This window comes from Notamacropus eugenii, chromosome 1, assembly GCF_028372415.1.
Source record: "Notamacropus eugenii isolate mMacEug1 chromosome 1, mMacEug1.pri_v2, whole genome shotgun sequence".
Classification (NCBI taxonomy): domain Eukaryota; kingdom Metazoa; phylum Chordata; class Mammalia; order Diprotodontia; family Macropodidae; genus Notamacropus; species Notamacropus eugenii.
The window spans coordinates 431,051,088-431,070,633 of NC_092872.1; the positions used below are offsets into that span (position 1 = coordinate 431,051,088).

The window sequence follows — 19,546 nt, forward strand, 5'->3', positions numbered from 1 at the left end:
GGCTAAAGGAACTCAGTTGCCTTCCAGTTCCTGAAGCTATGGGAAGCAAGGATGGTGAACTACTGAGGAAATATGAAAGAAGATTCCCAACTCTTGCCCTATTTACAAAGTAATGCTGGGGCTTTTGTGTGGTATTTAGGACTTATAACACATGGTTGCCTCTATACTATGTTCTCATGGAAGTGGATCCTGTGAATGTGGGAATTTAGGCAGAATAATTTCATATGGTCAATAATGCTAATTGTTTTCCTAATATTGAACCAGCCCTATGTTCCTGGTATAAATCCTACCTGATCATAATGTATTATTCTTGTGATAAGTTGCTGTATTCTAGGCAGAATAATTTGAATCTAAACATCTCAGAGGAAAGACTACCCAAGTTGCTGTGGCCTCTAATCCCTGGAGTCATTCAAGAATTACTGAGATGTGGTGCAGTGAAAAGAGCCATGAACTTGAAATAACAGACCTAAGTTCAGATTCTGGCTAATGTTATTTGCCATTTGTGTGACCTTGGACAGCTCTCTGGACCTCATTTTCCTCATCCATAAAGTGAAGAGTGTAGGCTCACTAACCTTTAAGCTCCCTTCCAGTTCTACATTTACCATCCTGTGAGCTGAGAACAGTCCAGGGGCATTGACAGTTTGGTCTCAGTCTGCATAAAGAAGCCAGGTTGTACAGTAGAGTATTGAAAGCATTGCATTCAGAGTCTGGATCGATAACTTTGAATCCCAAGTTCTTCTGCTTAACCTGTGTTACATTGGGCAAGGTGCTTAATCTGTTTCCTCATTTGTGAAATAAAGGGATTGAACTAGATGATTCCTAAAGTCCTGTCCAATGTTAAAATCTTGTGATCTTAACTAGCCTTCGCCTGTGCCCAGCACACAGAGCTGTGGTGGGAATATGTCAAATGAAGCTAACTATATCAGACCTTAGAACAGTAGTGATCCAGGAAGGAATGGAAACTGGGAATGCATGCCACTTTTTTTCTTGAATTTATTTTTATTTTCTCCCACCCATTGAAAAGATAAGAAATAGCATACACATTACACATAGGAAGTTGTGTGAAACATTTCCACATTGGCAATGTAAAAAAAGAAACAAAAAAACCCCAAGAAAAACAAAAAAATCTGTACTCCAGTCCATCAGTTTTTTATTTCTCTGGAGATGGATAGCATTTTTCATTATGAGTCTTTTGGAAGTCATGCATCATTTTATTGATCAGTTGTTAAGTTGTTAAGTCTTTCACAGTTGATTATCTTTACATTATTGCTGTTTTTGTGTAAATTGTTTTCTTGGTTCTGCTCACTTCATTTGCATCAATTCATTCATATATCTTCCCAGGTTTTTCTGAAAACCATCTCCATAGTTTCTTACAGCACAATAGAATTTGATTACATTCATATATCATAACTTATTCAGCCATTCCACAGTTGATGGGCATCCCCTCTCAGTTTCCAAAAAAAGCTGCTACAAATTTTTTTGTACATGTATCCTTTTCCTTTTTTTCTAATCTCTTTGACGGATAGACCTAGTAGCAGTATTGCTGAATAAGCTTTTCTTTCCTTCTTTTGGTTTTTTAAATTTTATTTATTTTTAGTTTTCAACATTCATTCCCACAAGATTTTGAGTTCCAAAATTTCTTCCCATCTCTCCCCTCCTCCCACCCCTAGACACCATGCATTCTGATTACTCCTTCCCCCAATCTCCCCTCCTATCACACCCCTCCCCTTATCCCCATCTTCTCTATTTTCTTGTAGGGCAAGATAGATTTCTGTACCCCATTACCTATATTTCTTATTTCCCAGTTGCATGTAAAAACAATTTTTAACATTCTTTTTTAAAACTTTTAAGTTCCAACTTCTCTCCCTCCCTCCCTCCCCACCCATTCCTTACTGAGAAGGCAAGCAATTCAATATAGGTTATTAATGTATAGTTATGCAAAAGACTTCCATAAAAGTCATGTTGTGAAAGACTATATTTCCCTCCATCCTATCCTGCCCCCCATTTATTCTGTTCTCTCTTTTGACCTTGTCTTTCCCCAAAAGTGTTTACTTCTAATTATCCCCTCCTCCCATTTGCCCTCCATTCTATCATCCCCCACACACATCTCACTTATTTCCTTCTCCCCTACTTTCCTGTAGTGTAAGATAGATTTTCATACCAAATTGAGTGTGCACGTTATTCCCTCTCTAAGTCATATGTGATGAGAGTAAGCTTCACTTTTTCCCTCTCACCTCCCCCCTTTTCCCCTCCATTGAAAAAGCTTTTTCTTGCCTCTTTTATGAGAGAATTTGCCCCATTCCATTTCTGCCTTTCTCCTTCCAATATATTCTCTCTCACCCCTTAATTTTATTTTTTTAGATATCATACCTTCCTATTCAACTCATCCTGTGCCCTCTGTCTATATGTATGTAATCCCTCCAACTATCCAAATACTGAGAAAAGTCTCAAGAGTTACAAATATTATCTTTCCATGTAGGAATGTAAACATTTCAACTTTAGTAAATCCCTTGTGATTTCTCTTTCTGTGTACCTTTTCATACTTCTCTTGATTCTTGTGTTTGAAAATCAAATTTCCTATTCAGCTCTGGTCTTTTTATCAAAAATGCTTGAAAGTCCTCTATTTCATTGAATGAATGACTGTTTTTTTCCCCTGAAATATTATACTCAGTTTTGCTAGGTAGATGATTGTTGGTTTTAATCATAGCTCCTTTGACTTCTGGAATATCATATTCCAAGTCTTTTGATCTCTTACTGTGTTATCCTGATTGTCTTTCCACGATACTTGAATTGTTTCTTTCTGACTGCTTGCAATATTTTCTCCTTGACCAGTGACCTCTGGAATTTGGCTACAATATTCCTAGGAGTTTTCCCTTTGGGATCTTTCAGGAGGTGGTCAGTGGATTCTTTCAATATTTATTTTACCCTGTGGTTCTAGAATATCAGGGCAGTTTTACTTGATAATTTCTTGAAAGATGATGTCTAGGCTTTTTTTTATCATGGCTTTCAGGTAGTCTTGTAATTTTTAAATTGTCTCTCCTGGATCTATTTTCTAGGTCAGTTGTTTTTCCAATGAGATATTTCACATTGTCTGCTGTTTTTTCATTCCTTTGGTTTTGTTTTATAATTTCTTGATTTTTTATAAAGTCATTAGCTAACATCTGCTCCATTCTAATCTTTAAGGAATTATTTTCTTCAGTGAGCTTTTGGATCTCCTTTTCCATCTATCCAATTCTGTTTTTTAGGGCATTCTTCTCTTCATTGGCTTTTTGGATCTCTTGCCATTTGGGTTAGACTATTTTTTAAGGTGTTATTTTCTTCAGCAATTTTTTCGTTCTTCTTTAGCAAGCTATTGACTCCTTTTTCATGGTTTTCTTGCATCATTCTCATTTCTCTTCCTAATTTTTGCTCTATTTCTCTTACTTGATTTTCAAAATCCTTTTTGAGCTCTTCCCTGGCCTGAGACCAATTCATATTTTTCTTGGAGGCTTTGAATGGAGGAGCTTTGACTTTGTTTTCTTCTGTGTGCATGCTTTGGTCTTCCTTGTCACCAAACTAAGATTCTATAGTCTGATTCTTTTTCCAGTTTTTGCTCATTTTCCCAGCCATTTACCTGGCTTTTGAGTTCTTTGTCAAGGTAGATCTCTGCTTCCATTGGAGGGTGGGGGTTGTACTGTCAGCTGCTCTATTCTCCTACAATCTGTGGGTCTAGAGCTCCAGAAACAGTGGCTGCAGCTGCTCCTGCTGCTGCTGTGAATGGTGTGGGTTCCTCTGCCCCCTCCCTCCTCTGCCACCCTGGGGCTGGGGCCAGACCAATCCACTCTCCTGCATTCATCCCACAGACTTTTCCCATTGACCTTCCAATTTATCCTCAGCGATTTGGAGTCATGAAGTCTGGACACTGCCACAGGTATGAGAGATTCAGTCTCCCCAAGGCCTGCTCAGGTCCCCTCTGTGCACTTGTGGCCCACACTAGACTGTGCTGTGCTCCCAGCATAGTGCGATAGACACTTCCTGACGATTTTCCAGGCTGTCTTGGGTTGGAGATTTGCTTCACTGCATCATTCTGTGGGTTCTGCAGCTCCAGAATTTTTTGACAGGTATTTGGCTGGGCTTGGTTGGAGCACTCTAGAAAGTCCGTGCTGTTACTGTGCCATCGTGGCTCTGCCCCCTAGGGTAAGTTTTTCTTGACAATTGAGAAAACTGACTCAAGGACAGGGCAGAAAAATAACCACACATGTAATTAATCCATCGGTTATCTTTTAATCTACAGTTGTAATGTGAACCCTCAAGGGTTGTCCCCAACAGCATCCAGTATTAAGAATGGACATGAACAATGGACATGAACATCCTGAGCTTCTTTAATAACCAGTATGTAGAATCTTGAGTTGGAGCCTTAAAGGTTATCGGTTTGCTTCATGAGGCCACCCACTCCATTCCTGAACAGCTTTTCCTCATAATGATCTAAACCTGGCTTCCATGTTTCTCTCCACATTGTCCTAGCTCTGTGGGCCAAGTGCAACAAGTTAGATCACCGCAGAGCTGGAAAGTTAAATTAAGCCCAGATAAGTCAAATACCTTGACCAAGATCTCACACATGATAAGTAGCAGAGCTAATATTTGAACCCAATTCTGATTCCAAGCTCAGTACTCTTGCCACTGTACCATGCCCTCTTCCACATGATAGAGGCAACTAGATGGCTTAGTGGATAGATTGCTGCTGGCCTTGGGTCAGACTTGAATTAGAATCCTGCTTCAAATCCTTACTGGCTGTGTGACTGAGTCTCATTTCCCTTATCTGTAAAATGAGGTTATTATAGCACCTATCCTACAGGGTAGTTGTGAGAATCAGATGAGGTTTTATATATACATATACATCTAGATCTTAAGGCACTACATAAATGTTAGCTAATATTATATGGCAGTTTCTTTCTTTTTCCATGTACATACATACGTGTGTGTGTGTGTGTGTGTGTGTGTGTAAGCATTTGGGGTTAAGTGACTTGCCCAAGGTCACACAGTAAGTGCCTGAGGCTGCATTTGAACTCATATCCTCATGACTACAGGCTGGTGCTCTATCTACTTTACCACTTAGCTTGCCCCTGCCCTTCATATATTTGAAAACAGCAATTATGGACCCTAACAATCCATTATTTTTGAAATTTATCTGAGCTCTTCTCAAATTTAGCTATATTTTTAACTGGGTACCACTTTTTGAGAAGGGTTGGGGGAGGAGTTGTAGATCTTTTACTAAACTTTCTACCCTCTGGGTAAAGGCCCATTTGTCCTAAAGTGAACCCTTTTCCAGCTTCCAGAGGTACATTTGTCTGGAACATGATGACCATGTCTAAACTCTCCAAGATGAATTCCTTATACTTTTCTATATCTGGTTTTAAACCCCTTACACCTCACTTTACTGAAGAGTCCCAATATTTTTAGTTTTCCTCATGTAGCAGTAATGAAAAGTAAACTGTTTGGGCCATAAAACAAGCCCCAGTACTTACTGTATGGTTTGGGGGAACTCAGCCTTTCTAAAATCTAATTTCCTCACATGCAAAGTGGTAGACCATGCAAGCATTGTGTAAAAATGTGAGTTGTTACGTCCTGCTCCCTCACTTTTGTTCATTCCTTTGTTCATTTGAGTTGCTTGGTGGGAAACATTTCTAGCTCTATTATGTCTTCCTTAAGGGTCAATGAGCAGACTTGCACACAGTTATATACGTAGGACTTTGGGGGCAGAATAATATTCGCTGTTTAACTTCTGAAAATCAGGAAGTGGGTCTTTTGAAGAATTGGTTTGAGAGGGGATTGTGGGATCCTTGGGAAAATGAGCCCCAGCCAGGACCTTGTGCTCACACAATTTTTTACAAAGATTGTCAGGCCATAGCTATATGGGTATTGGAGACTGACATTCATGAACTTACTTTATGACCTTGACAATTTGCTTAAAAATTCTTGACCTTACAGTTTCCTCATCTGTAAAATGAGGGATTAGACTAGATCAGGAGTTCTTGGATTCCTTTGGCATTTTGATGAAGCTATGTACCCCTCAGAATAATGTGGTTTAAAAAAATTCATAATGAAAAGATGTCAAATTTCAATGAAAGGTTAGTAAAAAATAAAGATGTAATTTTTTTCCTACTCAAATTCATGGACACTGAAACCTTATCCACATGTCCCTTGGAGGTTCTTGGCTGAGATGATCTCACAGGCATCTTTCTAGTCTGATGTTCTAAGGTTTTCTTCCACTTCTAATGTTCTACCTTCGATGTTTTCTAGTTCTATTATCCCATATTCTATATTCTCATGTCCCTTTAACTTTTTGTATTATTTGACCCTAAGTTCCTTTCAATTCTTATATTAATGTTGTGTTCTAAGATCCCTTTCCACTTTGAAATTCTATGTTCTAAGGCACAATCCAGCTCTTGACAGTCTGTTCTACAGTCTCTTCCAGCTTTTGACATTTCATGTTCTGAGGTCTTTTCCAGCTCTTCTTATCCATAAAATAGGTTAGTGTGAGAATAGGATGATCACTTAGATTCTAGGAAGGTGGATTCTAACTCCCTTCACCCCATGTCCTCCCTGCTCCGTAGTTTGAGAATCCCATTCCCTGAGGCTTCCAGAGACCAGATACCCACTTTATTCCTTCTTGCCTGTTCGCTAATGCACTAATGACAGTTAAGTCAGGGAAAGGACTTTGTACCAGTTCTTATAAATCTGAGGAAAAGTTTGTAAAATTGCAGTCATTACTGTAATCAGCAGTGGCAAGCCCTGATTAGAGCAATATGGTGGGACTTTCCTATTTTCCTCAAAGCCTGTTTTCTTCAGGACTGGAATGAAGGGGAGGGGCACAGCTTGGCTCCCATCCTTCAGTGTGAAAGCTAAACATTTACCTGGGACTGAGGACTTTGAGTTCCCCTCTGAACAAATCTCAGAACTTCAGGGATTACCGATAGTCTTGTCTCTAAATAATCAGTTTATGGTGGGCCTGCAGGAAAGAATATTGATTGAAGCTTTATGTAAAGACCACAAGGAGAGATGGTGAGGATAAGAGCAGAATGTTGGGAGAGGCTGCAGCACAATGGAAAACGTGCTGAATTGAGAGTCATCGGACCTGTGTTCAAATCCTCACTCTGACATTTACTACCTAAGTAGCCTTGGACAACTACTTTTCTGGGGCCTCGGTTTGGTTGTAAAATGAGAAAGGTTGTTGGACCGGAGGTTTCCTAAGGCCCTTTCTAGCACTGTGATTTTCATGGACCTGTTTCTAGTCTTATCAGGGCCTCAAGGAGCCAGTAGTTCTTCATCACCACTTTTGAAGAATGAAGAAAGTCAAAGATAGCCTAATGTAGTTTTAAAAAAAAAAAAAAGGCTTAGAGTTAAGAAACTGAGACTGGAATCTTGGCTGTAACACCAAAGTTGCTCACTCTCCTGAGCCTTGTTTTCCCTCATCTGCTAATCAGGGATACTTGTACCACCTAAGTTCACATCACAAGAAATCAGTAAACAGTATATTTCTATCAGAATATTAGCTGCTATTAAATAACAAATGAAATTCTAGGCAGACACCTGTAACCTACAAGTAACATAAATGTTACAGTGGTGTGTCTGAAACCTAGGCTGCTATACTACCTAGCAATTTCATCATCATACCTATTTTGAAAATCACCCTAAACTACAGTTTTTTTTTATTTTTCCATTAATGATCATTCTCCTTTGACTATGCTTAAGAAATGGAAAAGAAGTTAGCAAAGGTCATAGGATGTAAAGCGGGAAGGGACTTTGGAAATCACTTCCCATCGATTTGGAAATCAATGCCCTCACTTTAATTATTTTCTATGAACAAAAATCTATTTTCTGTGAACAAAAATCTGTTTTCTTTCCCTCCTATCCCATTGGACAGGAGGAGGGAAGAGACCTTGCATCAAATATACATAGTCGAGAACAAATTTCAGCACTGACCATGCCCTCCCCCCCAAAAAAAGTCATATTCTGTATTTTGAGACCATCACCTCTGTCATGTCAATAAATAGGTGACACACTTCATCATGGGTCTTCTTGAAGCATGGTTGATCCCCAAGTTCCACAGAGCTCTCAAATCTTTCAGAGTTACTCATCTTTATAAACAACCCCCTTGTTTCATAGGGGAAACAGGTCCACAGAGGTTGGCGAAGTGGAAAGAATGTAGGACTAAGGAGAAACTTGGCTAAGGGCCTTTTCTCTAACAATTAATGCTTCTGCAACCCTAGGCAAGTCATTTAACTTGAACCTATGAGCTTCAGTTTCTTCTCCCATAAAACAGGGATACTTGTAATGTCATCTTACAGGGTGAAAGCATTTATAAACCATAAAGCATTGTGTGAATGTTAGCCATCATCGTATTATCAAATTGCCCAGGGGCACACAGTTACTTAGTAATAGAGTCAGAATTCCAACCTAATTCTGACTAAATTGAAAAAGCACCATTTCATGAAGACCCAATTGGGGATGGGGGAGTTGTTCAGCTGTCATCCCCTACTTCCTATTCTCTAACCTCTCTCCTGATCTCCAGTCTTGCATCTCTCCAGCTATTTTGAACTGGATGTCCAATTTGTATCTCCAACTCCATGTCTAAACTCGAACCCATTATCTTTGCCTCAGACTCTTCTCTTTCTAACTTCCCTGTTACTGCCAAGGGTACTGCCATCTTCCCAGCCTAGGAGTCATCTAAACTCCTCTCTCTTACCTCCCTTATCCAATCACTTGCCAAGTCTGATCATTTCTACCTCTGTTAACATCTTCTGTGTGCCCCCTTCTTTCCTCTGACACTGCTACTACCTTGGTGTAGGCAGGCCCTTATCACCTTCCACCTGGAATACTATAGTATCATGCTGGTTGGTCTCCTTGCCTCAATTCTCTCCCCACTCCAATCCATTCTCCATCAGTCAGATGGATCTTCCTAAAACTCACCCCTCTATTCAAAGGACTCCAGTGGCTCCCTATGTATTATCTCCAGGATCAACTATAAAGTCTTCTGGCTTTTAAAGTCCTTTATAACTTTGCTCCTTCTTGCTTTTCCAGTTTTCTTTCACATACTCTGAGATCCTAGCCTCAGCTCTTCCTCGACCACCATCTCCCAAATCCTCCATTTTTCACTGGCCACCCGCATGCTTGCAGTGCTCTCCCCCACCTGTCTCCTCCCTTCCTCAGCTTCCTTCAAGTCTCAGAAGCAACACTTTCTGCAGGAAGCCTTTCCAACCTTCCGTAATATTGGTGCTTTCCCTCTGAGACTATCCCCAGTTCTTCCCTGTATTGTTTGTACATGGCTATTTTCATGTTATCTCCTCCACTAGACTGTGACCTCCTTGTAGGGCAGGGGCTGGTTTTTTAATTTAGTTTTGCTTTTTTTTTTTTTTTAACCTTTCTTTATATTCCCAGATCTTAGCAGAGTGCCTGGCATATTATAGGTGCTTAATAAATGCTGACTATTCCTCTGCTCAGGTACAGGATTTATGAGCTGGAAAGGACCCAGTAAAATGAAACATCTTCAATGTCTTAGTCAAGGTACTTGCAAAATTATGATCTGAATCCAGGTCTTCTGAATCCAATCCAGTGCTCTTTTCACTATCCTACATGTATGGGAAGGGTTGAAGACCTCTGATCAGTTGGGCTGCTGCCGGCCCCCCTCTCCTATCTGTACAATCCAGGGAATACCCTGGACAGTCAAGCTCAGTTCCCTGTTTGAACTTCTGCAGATTCTCAACTGGTTCTCATTGATAACTCTGGCCAATGTCAAGGCAACCTTTATTTTTTCTTGCTTTCCTGGATAGTTGTAAATTTTTTGCCTTAATGGAAGTGTCATAGACCATAGCCTCTCAGATTAAGAAGCTCTGTAAAGTTTCCAGTCCAACTATCCCTGCCCATACAGGAGGGAAATTACAGAATAGTTTGTCTACTTAACACCAGAGGAAAACATTTGATCAGGAACTGGAACAGATTTAGCTCCTGGTATGGTCAGCAGGGGCTAGTGTCTCACTACTACATTGGCAGAGCTGAGGAATGTCATAGATACAGTTTGCCTGGATTTTAGGAAAACATTAAACAAAGTCTCATGCTGTTCTTGTGGCCAGGATGGAGAGATGTGAAATCTCAGACAGTGTTCAGAGCTAGGTCACTGAGAGTTCCCCTGCACTCTGCTCTGGTCAAAGTACATTTGAACTATAAGTGGAGAAATGAAATGGAATAAACATTCAGTAAGTGCCTACTATATATGCTAGGTACTGTGCTAACTGCTTTTTACAAATATGATCTCATTCCATTACATACACATCTGTGTGTCACATTTTAGAAATGCCACTGACAAGGGGGAGGGCATCCAGATGAACAGGGCAGGTGTAGGGCCCTGAGCTCATGCCATCTAAAGATGGGTTGAGGTCTGAAGAAGATATCCTAACAGAGAAATGACATCTTTTGGGGGTAGTGGGTCCCTCTTTACTGGAGGATGTCAAATAGAGGCTGGGTGACAACTGGCAAGGGGCAGCAGGGGTACAGGGCCTTCGGGGTCATGTGGATTAGACTGGATGGTTTTTGAGTTCCCTTTTAACTCAAACCCTGTGGCTGACCTCACAAGCCAAGCCTCTCGTGGTAGAGTGGGAAAGAGAAAAAGCCAGAGATTGGGAATCTGAAATCCAAAGCCAAGCTTGCTGAGCCCTGTACCACTCCTCATCATGGTTAATCTTTTACTCCCTGCCTCTGCCTCTAAGAATTGGGGCCAGGGTAAGCAAGGGAAGTGGCCACACCAGGCCATTAGTTTTTGAGTAAGGGAATGACATGGCCAGGTATCTTTATTAGGTAGCCTTTTCAAAGAAAAGTACATTTACTTTTTATAGGCAGGGTGTTGGTAATGTGGTACAAAGGAAACACCACTGGATTAGTCAGAAGACCTATGCACATAACCTTGACCTGTCACCTCATCATCTGAGTCTCATTTTATTTTGTAGCATCTACCTCATAAGGAGATTGTGAGGAAAACGCTAGAGAAATAGGTATTATCATTATTTTTAGGGGACATTCTTTTAAGGGGCAGACATAAGGGGCTTAGAACACTCTGTACGTGAGTACAAGGGGGTCATTTTAATATGACTTCATCAGTTGCAGGAAAGAAAAATAACACTAGTCTTGCTTTAAAGGAATTTCTTTCATTTTAATTCAGAGATCTCATAGTATCCCCAAGCAGGGATAGTCCTTATGGTTCAAGAAGTTGCTCATCTCTGGGCCTAGCTCACATAAACATATTCATTCGAGTTTGAGGGAAACTCCTGAGAATGTGGCCAAAAAGCAGGCAAATGATGGAAAAAAGAGATTCCCTGGGAGGCAGGGGAAAAAAATGGAAGGAGCATGATACAATGGATAGGGCACTACACTTGGGTCAGGAAGACCAGGGTTCAAATCCTACCTCAGACATTGATCCTGATTGTTACTTCCCCTCATCTGTAAAATGAAAGGGTTGGACAGAATGACTTCTAGGCTTCCCTCTAGCTTTAAATGTAGGACCTATCTCCTGCTCTCAAAAACGAGGGGGTTGAACTCATTGGCTATTGCCACAGATGAGAAAGCTGAGGCAAGTAAAGTGATTTGCCTATGACTCCATACTTGGCTTGGATTTGGAATCAGAGGAGTCAGTGGCTTTACTACTTGCTAGCTGTGTGACCTTTGGTCAAGTCATTTTAATTCTTTAGGCCTCAGTTTTCTTTTCTCTGAGATGAGGGTATTGTAGAATTAGATCTCTAAGGGCTCCTCCAGCTTGAGGGTTGTGATCTTGTAACCCCGACCTTTTGCTGTCCAGTCCAGAACTCTACGTGACCTTGGCCCCTAGAATCAAGGACCCAGAGAGGTCTAATCCAATGCTTTCCTTTCATCTAAAAGGAAACAGGTGCAAAAAGATTACGTGACATGACCTTGGTTATGATGTCACCTAGCTATTCTGGACTAGTGGCAGAGCAGATCTGCCCTCAGGTCCATTGACATTCATGTTCTTGTCCCCTCATAGTGCAGCCTCCTTCACAGTGTGGTGTGAGAGGCTGAGGGAGACCACCAGACAAACTTGGAATAAGGTGTTCTTTCATATTTGTTGGGAGAAGCAGCACCGACCTAGCATTATGGAAAATTAATTTGTCTCTGTCTGCCTGCGCTGGGGTGCTTGCCCCATGCCGGCATGTGAGGAAAGAGAAGATGCCAGAATGCTTACACAGGACCTGAGCCAAAATAACAGGACAATGGCATATTTATTTACAACAGGACAAAAAGATACACATATTAATTAAAAATTAAAAACCATAAAAAAAGTCAGAAAAACCTATGATGGTTTGAACTTCTCCATGAGGAGTCCATTCCAACATTATCTCTTAGAGAGAATATCCCAAATCTAAATGAATTAAAGATTCCAAATCACAGTTAACGATTGTCCCCTGGTTCCCCTTTCCCATCTTGATCCTTGGTTGATCCAACTTTGGTGTTACAAAGTAATCCCAAAGAGTTATTAGGCAAGATTGTAAAGTAGGTTCAATGGTTTTAGCTGGTGGGTGGGTGGGGGGCTGGGAGAAATTATAGAGGGGAAACTCACTTCTCTCTTAAAATAGGAGTTAAATCAATCAGCCATCTATAAACAACCCTGAGCTTTGTTCTGTGGCGGGAACTAGTGAGAAGGAAATAGGGAAATAGAAAACTCCCCAATACACCCCATCCAGGTATTAATTCCAGTATGGGCTTGGTCTCTTACAACATAACAACAGGGAAATCAGTCAGGGCAGAAACAGAACTATTTCTATGAGGTCCGTATGAATGATTACGGTCACTGTCTGCAGAAGAGTCATCCTTGTCCATACATGTCAAAACAACTTGCTTGCTGCAAAGAAGAAAGATGGGGAAGGGCTTCCCGTTCTCTCACTGATATTTGGGGACGACTCAAACTCACCTTCCTTCTTCACTGCTCTCCACTTTAACTTAGTGGCTGTGACTGTTCCAAAGGAGAAAAGTAAGAATTCAGACTTGGCTCTAAAGCCTGGGATAGACAGAATGAGGGCCTGAGAGAGGGAAGCTGGTTGTAAGATACAGCCTGTAGAGTGGAGGAAGTCCTTTCCTCTTCCTCAGTCAACCTGCCAACAAAATGAGCTCAAACAAGGAAACCAGTTTTCTCTCTTGTCCTGTCCACAAAAGAACTTGAGGGCCTAAAAACAGTAGTGAGAACAGCGACCAAAACATATTGTAAAAGTGCAGCCCTTCTGAGTAAGTGAGAGTGAAGTGGGGAAATGGGTTCAAAGCCTTCCCACCCACTCACCAAAGTCCTCCCCTCCCACAGCAACAAAGGCAGGCTCACTGCTCAGTCACACATTTCTTGGCACCACAGAAACACTGATTGGTTTATGTGAAGGCCTCTCTTTCTCTCATCCAGTTCCCAAGACAGGGAGATCCCCGCTGCCTACAGAAGGCTGTCATCCATAGGTGCTGGTGCTCAACTCTGACCTTCCTCTGGCCACTGGACAAGGCTTGAGTTTTGGGTGTTGGAGAGGGCATCACCAAGCTTTTCCCCATCTTGCTCTGTCTCTGAACATCCAGGATCACAGCCTGGGGAGGGGAGAGGAAGGAGCAGGATGGGTGGAAGGTGGAGGCAGAGGGCACTTGCTGGGGAGACAGAACGACCCATCTCCAGAGCGGGAACTGAACTTGCAAGGATCCACAGAAAACACAACTGGGGAATGATGGGAAGAACCCCATCAAATGGATGGAAAGCAGCAGCTTCAAAAATGCCCTGGGCGTCTCAAGATTTCCTGTTCCAGGTGGTTTCCATCCAGGAGACGGAAAGGCTTTTCTCAAATCGAGAGCCCTGGTGACCAAAACTCAGTGTCCTGGAGACTCTTCCTGTTGCCAATTTCAAATCCATTTGTGTAAAATCGAGGGAAGAAAAATAAACAAGCCAAAGAATTATGAATGGAGGGGTACTTCTTAGCTTTAGAAATTAAAAAAAAAGTCCCCCATAGAACTGGAATAATATGATAAAATGCAAGATTTATCTACATGTCCCTCCCACCCCAAGTAGCCCCAGGATCCATGAACACTGTGCCAAAAATGACATTCCAAACGAGCAGGAGTTATTTTATTTCACTCATCAATCCCCATTGGTTGGTTTCCTTTGGAGACCAGGGAAAGGAATCCCCCTTCCTTCCTGGCAGGAAACGCACAGGTCTGTCTCTTTGTGCCAAATGAGTTTCCATGTTCAGTCTATCTTTACTGCTGCATAGATTTTGCGGACAAACATGTAGGCTGCATAGAAGCCGATAGTGCCGGTGAGCAGCCAGAAGGAGAGGACCATGAGGGCTGTGTAGCCGAAGTATAACAGGGAGGGAATGAACTCGACAATGTCCAGCTAGAGGAAGGAAAGACAAGCAGAAGGAAGGCCTTGTCAGAACTGCTCAGTGTCAGGGCCCTTTGTCACCTTTCTGTACAAGAGGGGAAGCAGGTGTTGGTGAGGGGGGTTAGCCCTGGCACCAGCAGAGCAGGGTGTTGGATCTCTAAGCTCACATTTCTTTAGCACTTTGAGGTTTAAAAGTATTTTCCTATAAGTCATGTGGTACAAGCATCATTCTCATTTTACATGACTAAAATGGTTGAGAAAAATGAAATGACTAGAAGCTGACTAGGGCTGGAACCCAGCCTTGCCTCTTTCACACTTGAAGGGCCTCAGTTTCTGTATCTACTGTTAAATTTGGCAAACAAGTTTTTGTTCATACAACCTAGCCCCTTAAGGTTTTTTGACAGTATTACCATAAAGAAGCTCTTTTCTCACCCTCAGAGACTCAGGGCAGCCAGGTGGCACAGGGTTTTTACAGTGTTAGACCTGGAGACAGGAAAGTCCTGTCTCACATGCTTCCTAGATGTGTGATCCTGGGTAAGTCACGGTACCTCTTAGCCTCGCTTTCCTCATCTATAAAATGAGGAAAGTAACAGGACTCATCCTATATGGTGATCAAATGAAATAACCAAGTGTTTTGCAAACCTTAGAGCGCTAAATAAGTGCTAGCTACCATTATTTATTTATCCATTTATTTGTTTATTGGAAAAAGAAAGCTAAGAACTTAAGTCCTAAAAAAAATTAAATGCCAGCCTCTCCTATGAGAGAACTGGGGCAGGAATAGATTGTGATAGGAGAGGGGGGTGAGGAAGACAGGTGGATCCCCTTCTGGGCATGTGAGGTATCAAGATTCAGAAACTTGACTCTTCCTAATCCCCTACCACCAGGGTCCTATTGCTGAGGGATGGGAGATGGTGGTGGCCTCCAGTTTGTAACTTATACCTTATTAACGAAGTAAAAAATGGCATAAATCAGGACATAGAAGGCAGAGCCTCCAGAGACCAGGAAATTCCTCCACCACCAACGATAATCCTAAGCAGGAAGCAGAGAAAAAAGAGAATCCAAATTACTAACTCCAGCCAGACCCTCCTTCCCCCATCTTCCATGGCTGACTGTAGCCCTGAAATCCTGGAGATCAATTTATAGAGGAGATGAGATGGTGAATCATTTGGTGCATTCCTCTGACAGGACATAGTATTGAAAACAAGGTATAGCTGAGGCCCTGACTGTGTTCTAAGGCCCCCCTGATATCCTATGTTCCAAAAGAGCTTCCAGAAGTGACATTCTATGTTCTAAAAGTCTTTATAGCCATAACCTGTTCTAACCCTTATGTTCTAAGGTCTGTTTCAAGTCTGACATTCTATGGTTCTGTGATTACTGAAGGCTGTCTTTTCACGTGAGAAGGATTAGATTACTTCTGTCCAAACTTGTTCTAGATTGTTTCCTTTCTCTTGGGTCCAAGGTAACAAAATCAGGGGCCTGCTCCCCATCATTTTCTTTTACTTACCTCGGCGCAGAGCTGGAAGTACACCATGACAATGCTGATCTGGGAGCAGGACACAACCAGGATGATAAATACGAGGAACAGAAAGCCGAAGAGATAGTAGAACTGATTCTCCCAGATAGCCTGCACACAAGAGCAAAGTGTTTCAGGCAACCTGCCCATCCAGTTCTGTTGTCTTTCTGCTGTCCTGTCCTGGTCCCAGAGAAAAAGGAAAACCACTCTATTCTAGGGGCAGGGCTCAGGACATAAGCTGCAAAGTTTTCACAAGGTAGGTAACTAAGCAAGCTTTATGGAGTCAGAGGTACTGACAGTAGTCTGGGTCTGTCCTTACAGATGTGATAGCTGATGATCTACAAGAGAGGTGTCAAACTCATGGTCCTTGGGCCAGGGAATCTCTCCTGAACCAGATTGAAATCTAACTGGGAAACGTTTAACAACAACAACAACCCAATAAAAATGTTAACTTGTGGTTTTCTAAGTCAATATTCTGCTCAGCGGGATGGAGGGATCAGTTCTGAGTTAGACAGCATTGGTCTATAATACATGAGGCAGAAACCCTTCTTCCTGAAGCCAAAAGTCCTAGCTAGCTAGCAAAGGCCACTGTTTCCAAGGCTGTGGCCCTTTCTCATGCTTTGTGGGGCTCCAATATTGTCCTGTTTCCCATGAGTTCCAGAAGCAATAAAAACAGAGCCAGCACACCCTGAAGTGTTAATGGATCAACAGTGATACAAGACTCAATCCTTTTTTAAAAGCATTTTTTCATAATGAAGGTCAGATAGGAAAATTACATGATTAAAAGAGCAAAGCTTCCCTGAGCATCTACTATAAGCAAGCCTCTTGATACAATCAGGAATAAGGGACATACTTTTAGGTATGAGGACGTGCAATGACCAGTGAACTTTGAGTAAGCGAGCCTAGACTAAAGTCTTGGCTCCACAACTTACTGGGTGTGGGATGTTGGAAGAGTCATGTTCTGTTCTTTGGCTCTCAAATTCTAAGGACTCTTCCGGTTCTAAGATTCTGTGATCTTTTCTGAACAACGCTTCATGCCTTAGCTACCAAAACAATGGTGGCTCAAGCCTCCCCCATGGCACCTGGGAGCAGACCTTATAAGATCAGAGGCACCAGAGTGCTTTATTATGGACGCTGGAGGGACAGAAATACCAGAGGTACAAGAGAACAAAGTCACTCTATTTTTAGTATCTGGAGGTAAAAGGGGTTAGACATCCCTCTCCTGGCCAATAAAGTTGCAGGGCTTGGCATGTGTGTGATATTGGGGCCACAGGGAGGGGATGCTCACGCTGAAGATGAAGAAGAGTTCAATGAACATGGCTCCAAAAGGCAGGATTCCAGCCATTAGGATACTATATGGGAAAAGGAAGAGAAGAAGTGAGGGTAGGATTAAGAGCACAAGGTATCACAGGAAAACAAGACCATCCAGCTTTCCATTATGGATCACGATAGTCCTTCACACTTGCATGGGGGATGTTTTTAAACCACATTCACATTCCTCATCACACATAAGCCCTATGACAACACTATGGGATAAAGGCAGGTGTAATCTCATTTTTTTAAATTTAAATTTAACTTGTTTTAAAAATGTTTTATTGAAGTCTTTAAGTCTTGCATCACAACCACTTTACCCCCACAGCCTGCTCTGGACTGACAAAGAAAAACAGTTCAGCAAAAATGGCTAATACAGTGACCTCATCTGACAATGTACATGATATTCTCCTAGTAGTTCTCCATTTCTCTCCCATGAGGGGAGATAAACTCATTTTATAGATGAGGAAACTGAGGCCAGGAATAGTGAAATGACTTCACTGAGGTCACCACATATGGTGAGGGAATCAATGGTGGAGGCAGGATCTGAACCCAGGTCTCCATTCCCCTTGCCAGCACTTTTTCTACTAGATCAGTACAGGGGTGGGATGGAGAGGAACAGTCTCATCCCTTTCAGTTCCCCTAAATGCACCTTCTCTTTGGGCACTAGTCTGCTTTGCTTCTTCCTGACAGTAGCTCTAGGAGGATGAAGGGAGAGCTTTGGAATAGGGTGCCCACTTTCATAATAAACACAATGAAAGTCATTATGGTGTAGTGGAAAGACACTGGATTTGGAGCCAGAAGCCTGAATCCTAGCCATGTGATTTGTCCTCTGTAGACCTCAGTTCTTTTATCTGCACAATGGGGCTGGCTACATTACCTAACTCACAGAGCTTTTTTAAGGAATATAGTATATTGTAAACTGGATAACAACACCTGAATGGGAACTGAATGGGAACACCTGAATGATGCAAATGGTAAATGAACTTAAATCTAGCAGATCAGCCTCCCTAGCTAAAATCCTCTACTAGTTCTTTCTCAAGGCCCCATTTCCCTGCCCCTTAGAAGAACAGATATTCTCCCCTGTGCCACCCAAGGAACCCACAGGTACTCAACTCACCCCACGAATCTGTTCATGTACCATCTCTGCTCAGGGATCTGCCGGGGAATCTGGTTGGTGCGCACAGGGTTGTCGTAAGGCTGCTTGCGGAATCCAAAGTAATAGCCCAGGTATACCAGTGGCAGAGAGATCCCAAACCACATACACAGCAAGGCTACCATTGTAGGGAATGGCACCTGGAAACAACGTATCCAGGACATAAAAAATTTCTAAGAGTCTATGAACATCCTGCATTTACAAGTAGACTGCTCAACTAGTTTTTAGAAATCTGTCTAATGTTTGCTTAAGGATCACAGATTCAAGACAGTTTGGTCACTGGCAATTACTATTTGCATAAGAGTGGAATAGAGAATGTTTGAGGTTTCATAAGAGCAGCACCACGAAGTGAGTCTGCCATTGTACTAGGCAGCAGGAATTCAGGTAAAGTGTCTAGTCATGCTTTGCTGTTCTCAGCAATGTGATGATCTAGTACAGCTCTGAAGGACTTATAATGAAAAATGCTATCCACCTCCAGAATAAGAACTAATGGTGTCTGAATATGGATTGAAAGCATATTTTAAAAAATTTCTTTATTTTTCTTGAGTTTGGTTTTTGGGTTTTTTTGGTCTGTTTTCTTTCACAACATGACTATTATGGAAATGTTTTACATAACTACACATGTAGATATTAAATTGCTTGACTCCTCAGTGGAGGATGGGGGTAGGGAGGGAGAAAGGGAGAGAATTTGGAACCCAAAGTTTTAAAAATGAATGTTAAAAATTATTTTTACATGTAACTGGGGAAAAATAAAATACTAAATTAAAGAAAAAAAATTCTAGTCATGGAAACTGGCTCAGTGATTTATTGGGATTGAGGTATATGTGTCTGCCTGCCAGAGGAAATCATCAACTGGGGAAGGCACAATGTGGGAAATGCATACTTTTCTACCTACTTGAGGAAAAAGGCAAAAAGACTTGAAGATGTTTCTCTACAATCCAGTTCATTTGGGAAAATGGGAAGTTCACTGGTAACATTTAAGAAACAATTTAACAAAGAAACCCAGAAATAAAAAGAGGAGGCAAAGGAATAACCAAATGGAGGTATGAAGGGTTGGAGAGAAGGAAGGGAGGAACAAGAGACAGCTCTCACATACAGGAAGGAGAAGGAGAAGAAGGGGGAATCCCCTTGGCCACTCTGGGAACCCACAGACACCCACCCCACCCCCCCAATCTGT

At 41.8% G+C, this 19,546-nt stretch overlaps 1 protein-coding gene across 2 annotated transcripts in view; it reads right to left on the reverse strand.

Moving 5' to 3' along the window:
- Window positions 1-12,244: 12,244 nt before the first annotated feature.
- Window positions 12,245-19,546, reverse strand: part of TM9SF4 (transmembrane 9 superfamily member 4) — a 65,735-nt gene continuing 58,433 nt past the window's right edge. For both annotated transcript variants that reach the window (XM_072631608.1, XM_072631609.1), the window contains exons 14-18: window positions 18,334-18,509; window positions 17,191-17,254; window positions 15,894-16,013; window positions 15,329-15,418; window positions 12,245-14,401 (exon numbers count right to left, since the gene is read on the reverse strand). In XM_072631608.1, the coding sequence (XP_072487709.1) occupies window positions 14,252-14,401; window positions 15,329-15,418; window positions 15,894-16,013; window positions 17,191-17,254; window positions 18,334-18,509 (600 nt within the window). In that variant the 3' untranslated portion in view covers window positions 12,245-14,251. The remainder of the gene's footprint in view (window positions 14,402-15,328; window positions 15,419-15,893; window positions 16,014-17,190; window positions 17,255-18,333; window positions 18,510-19,546) is intronic.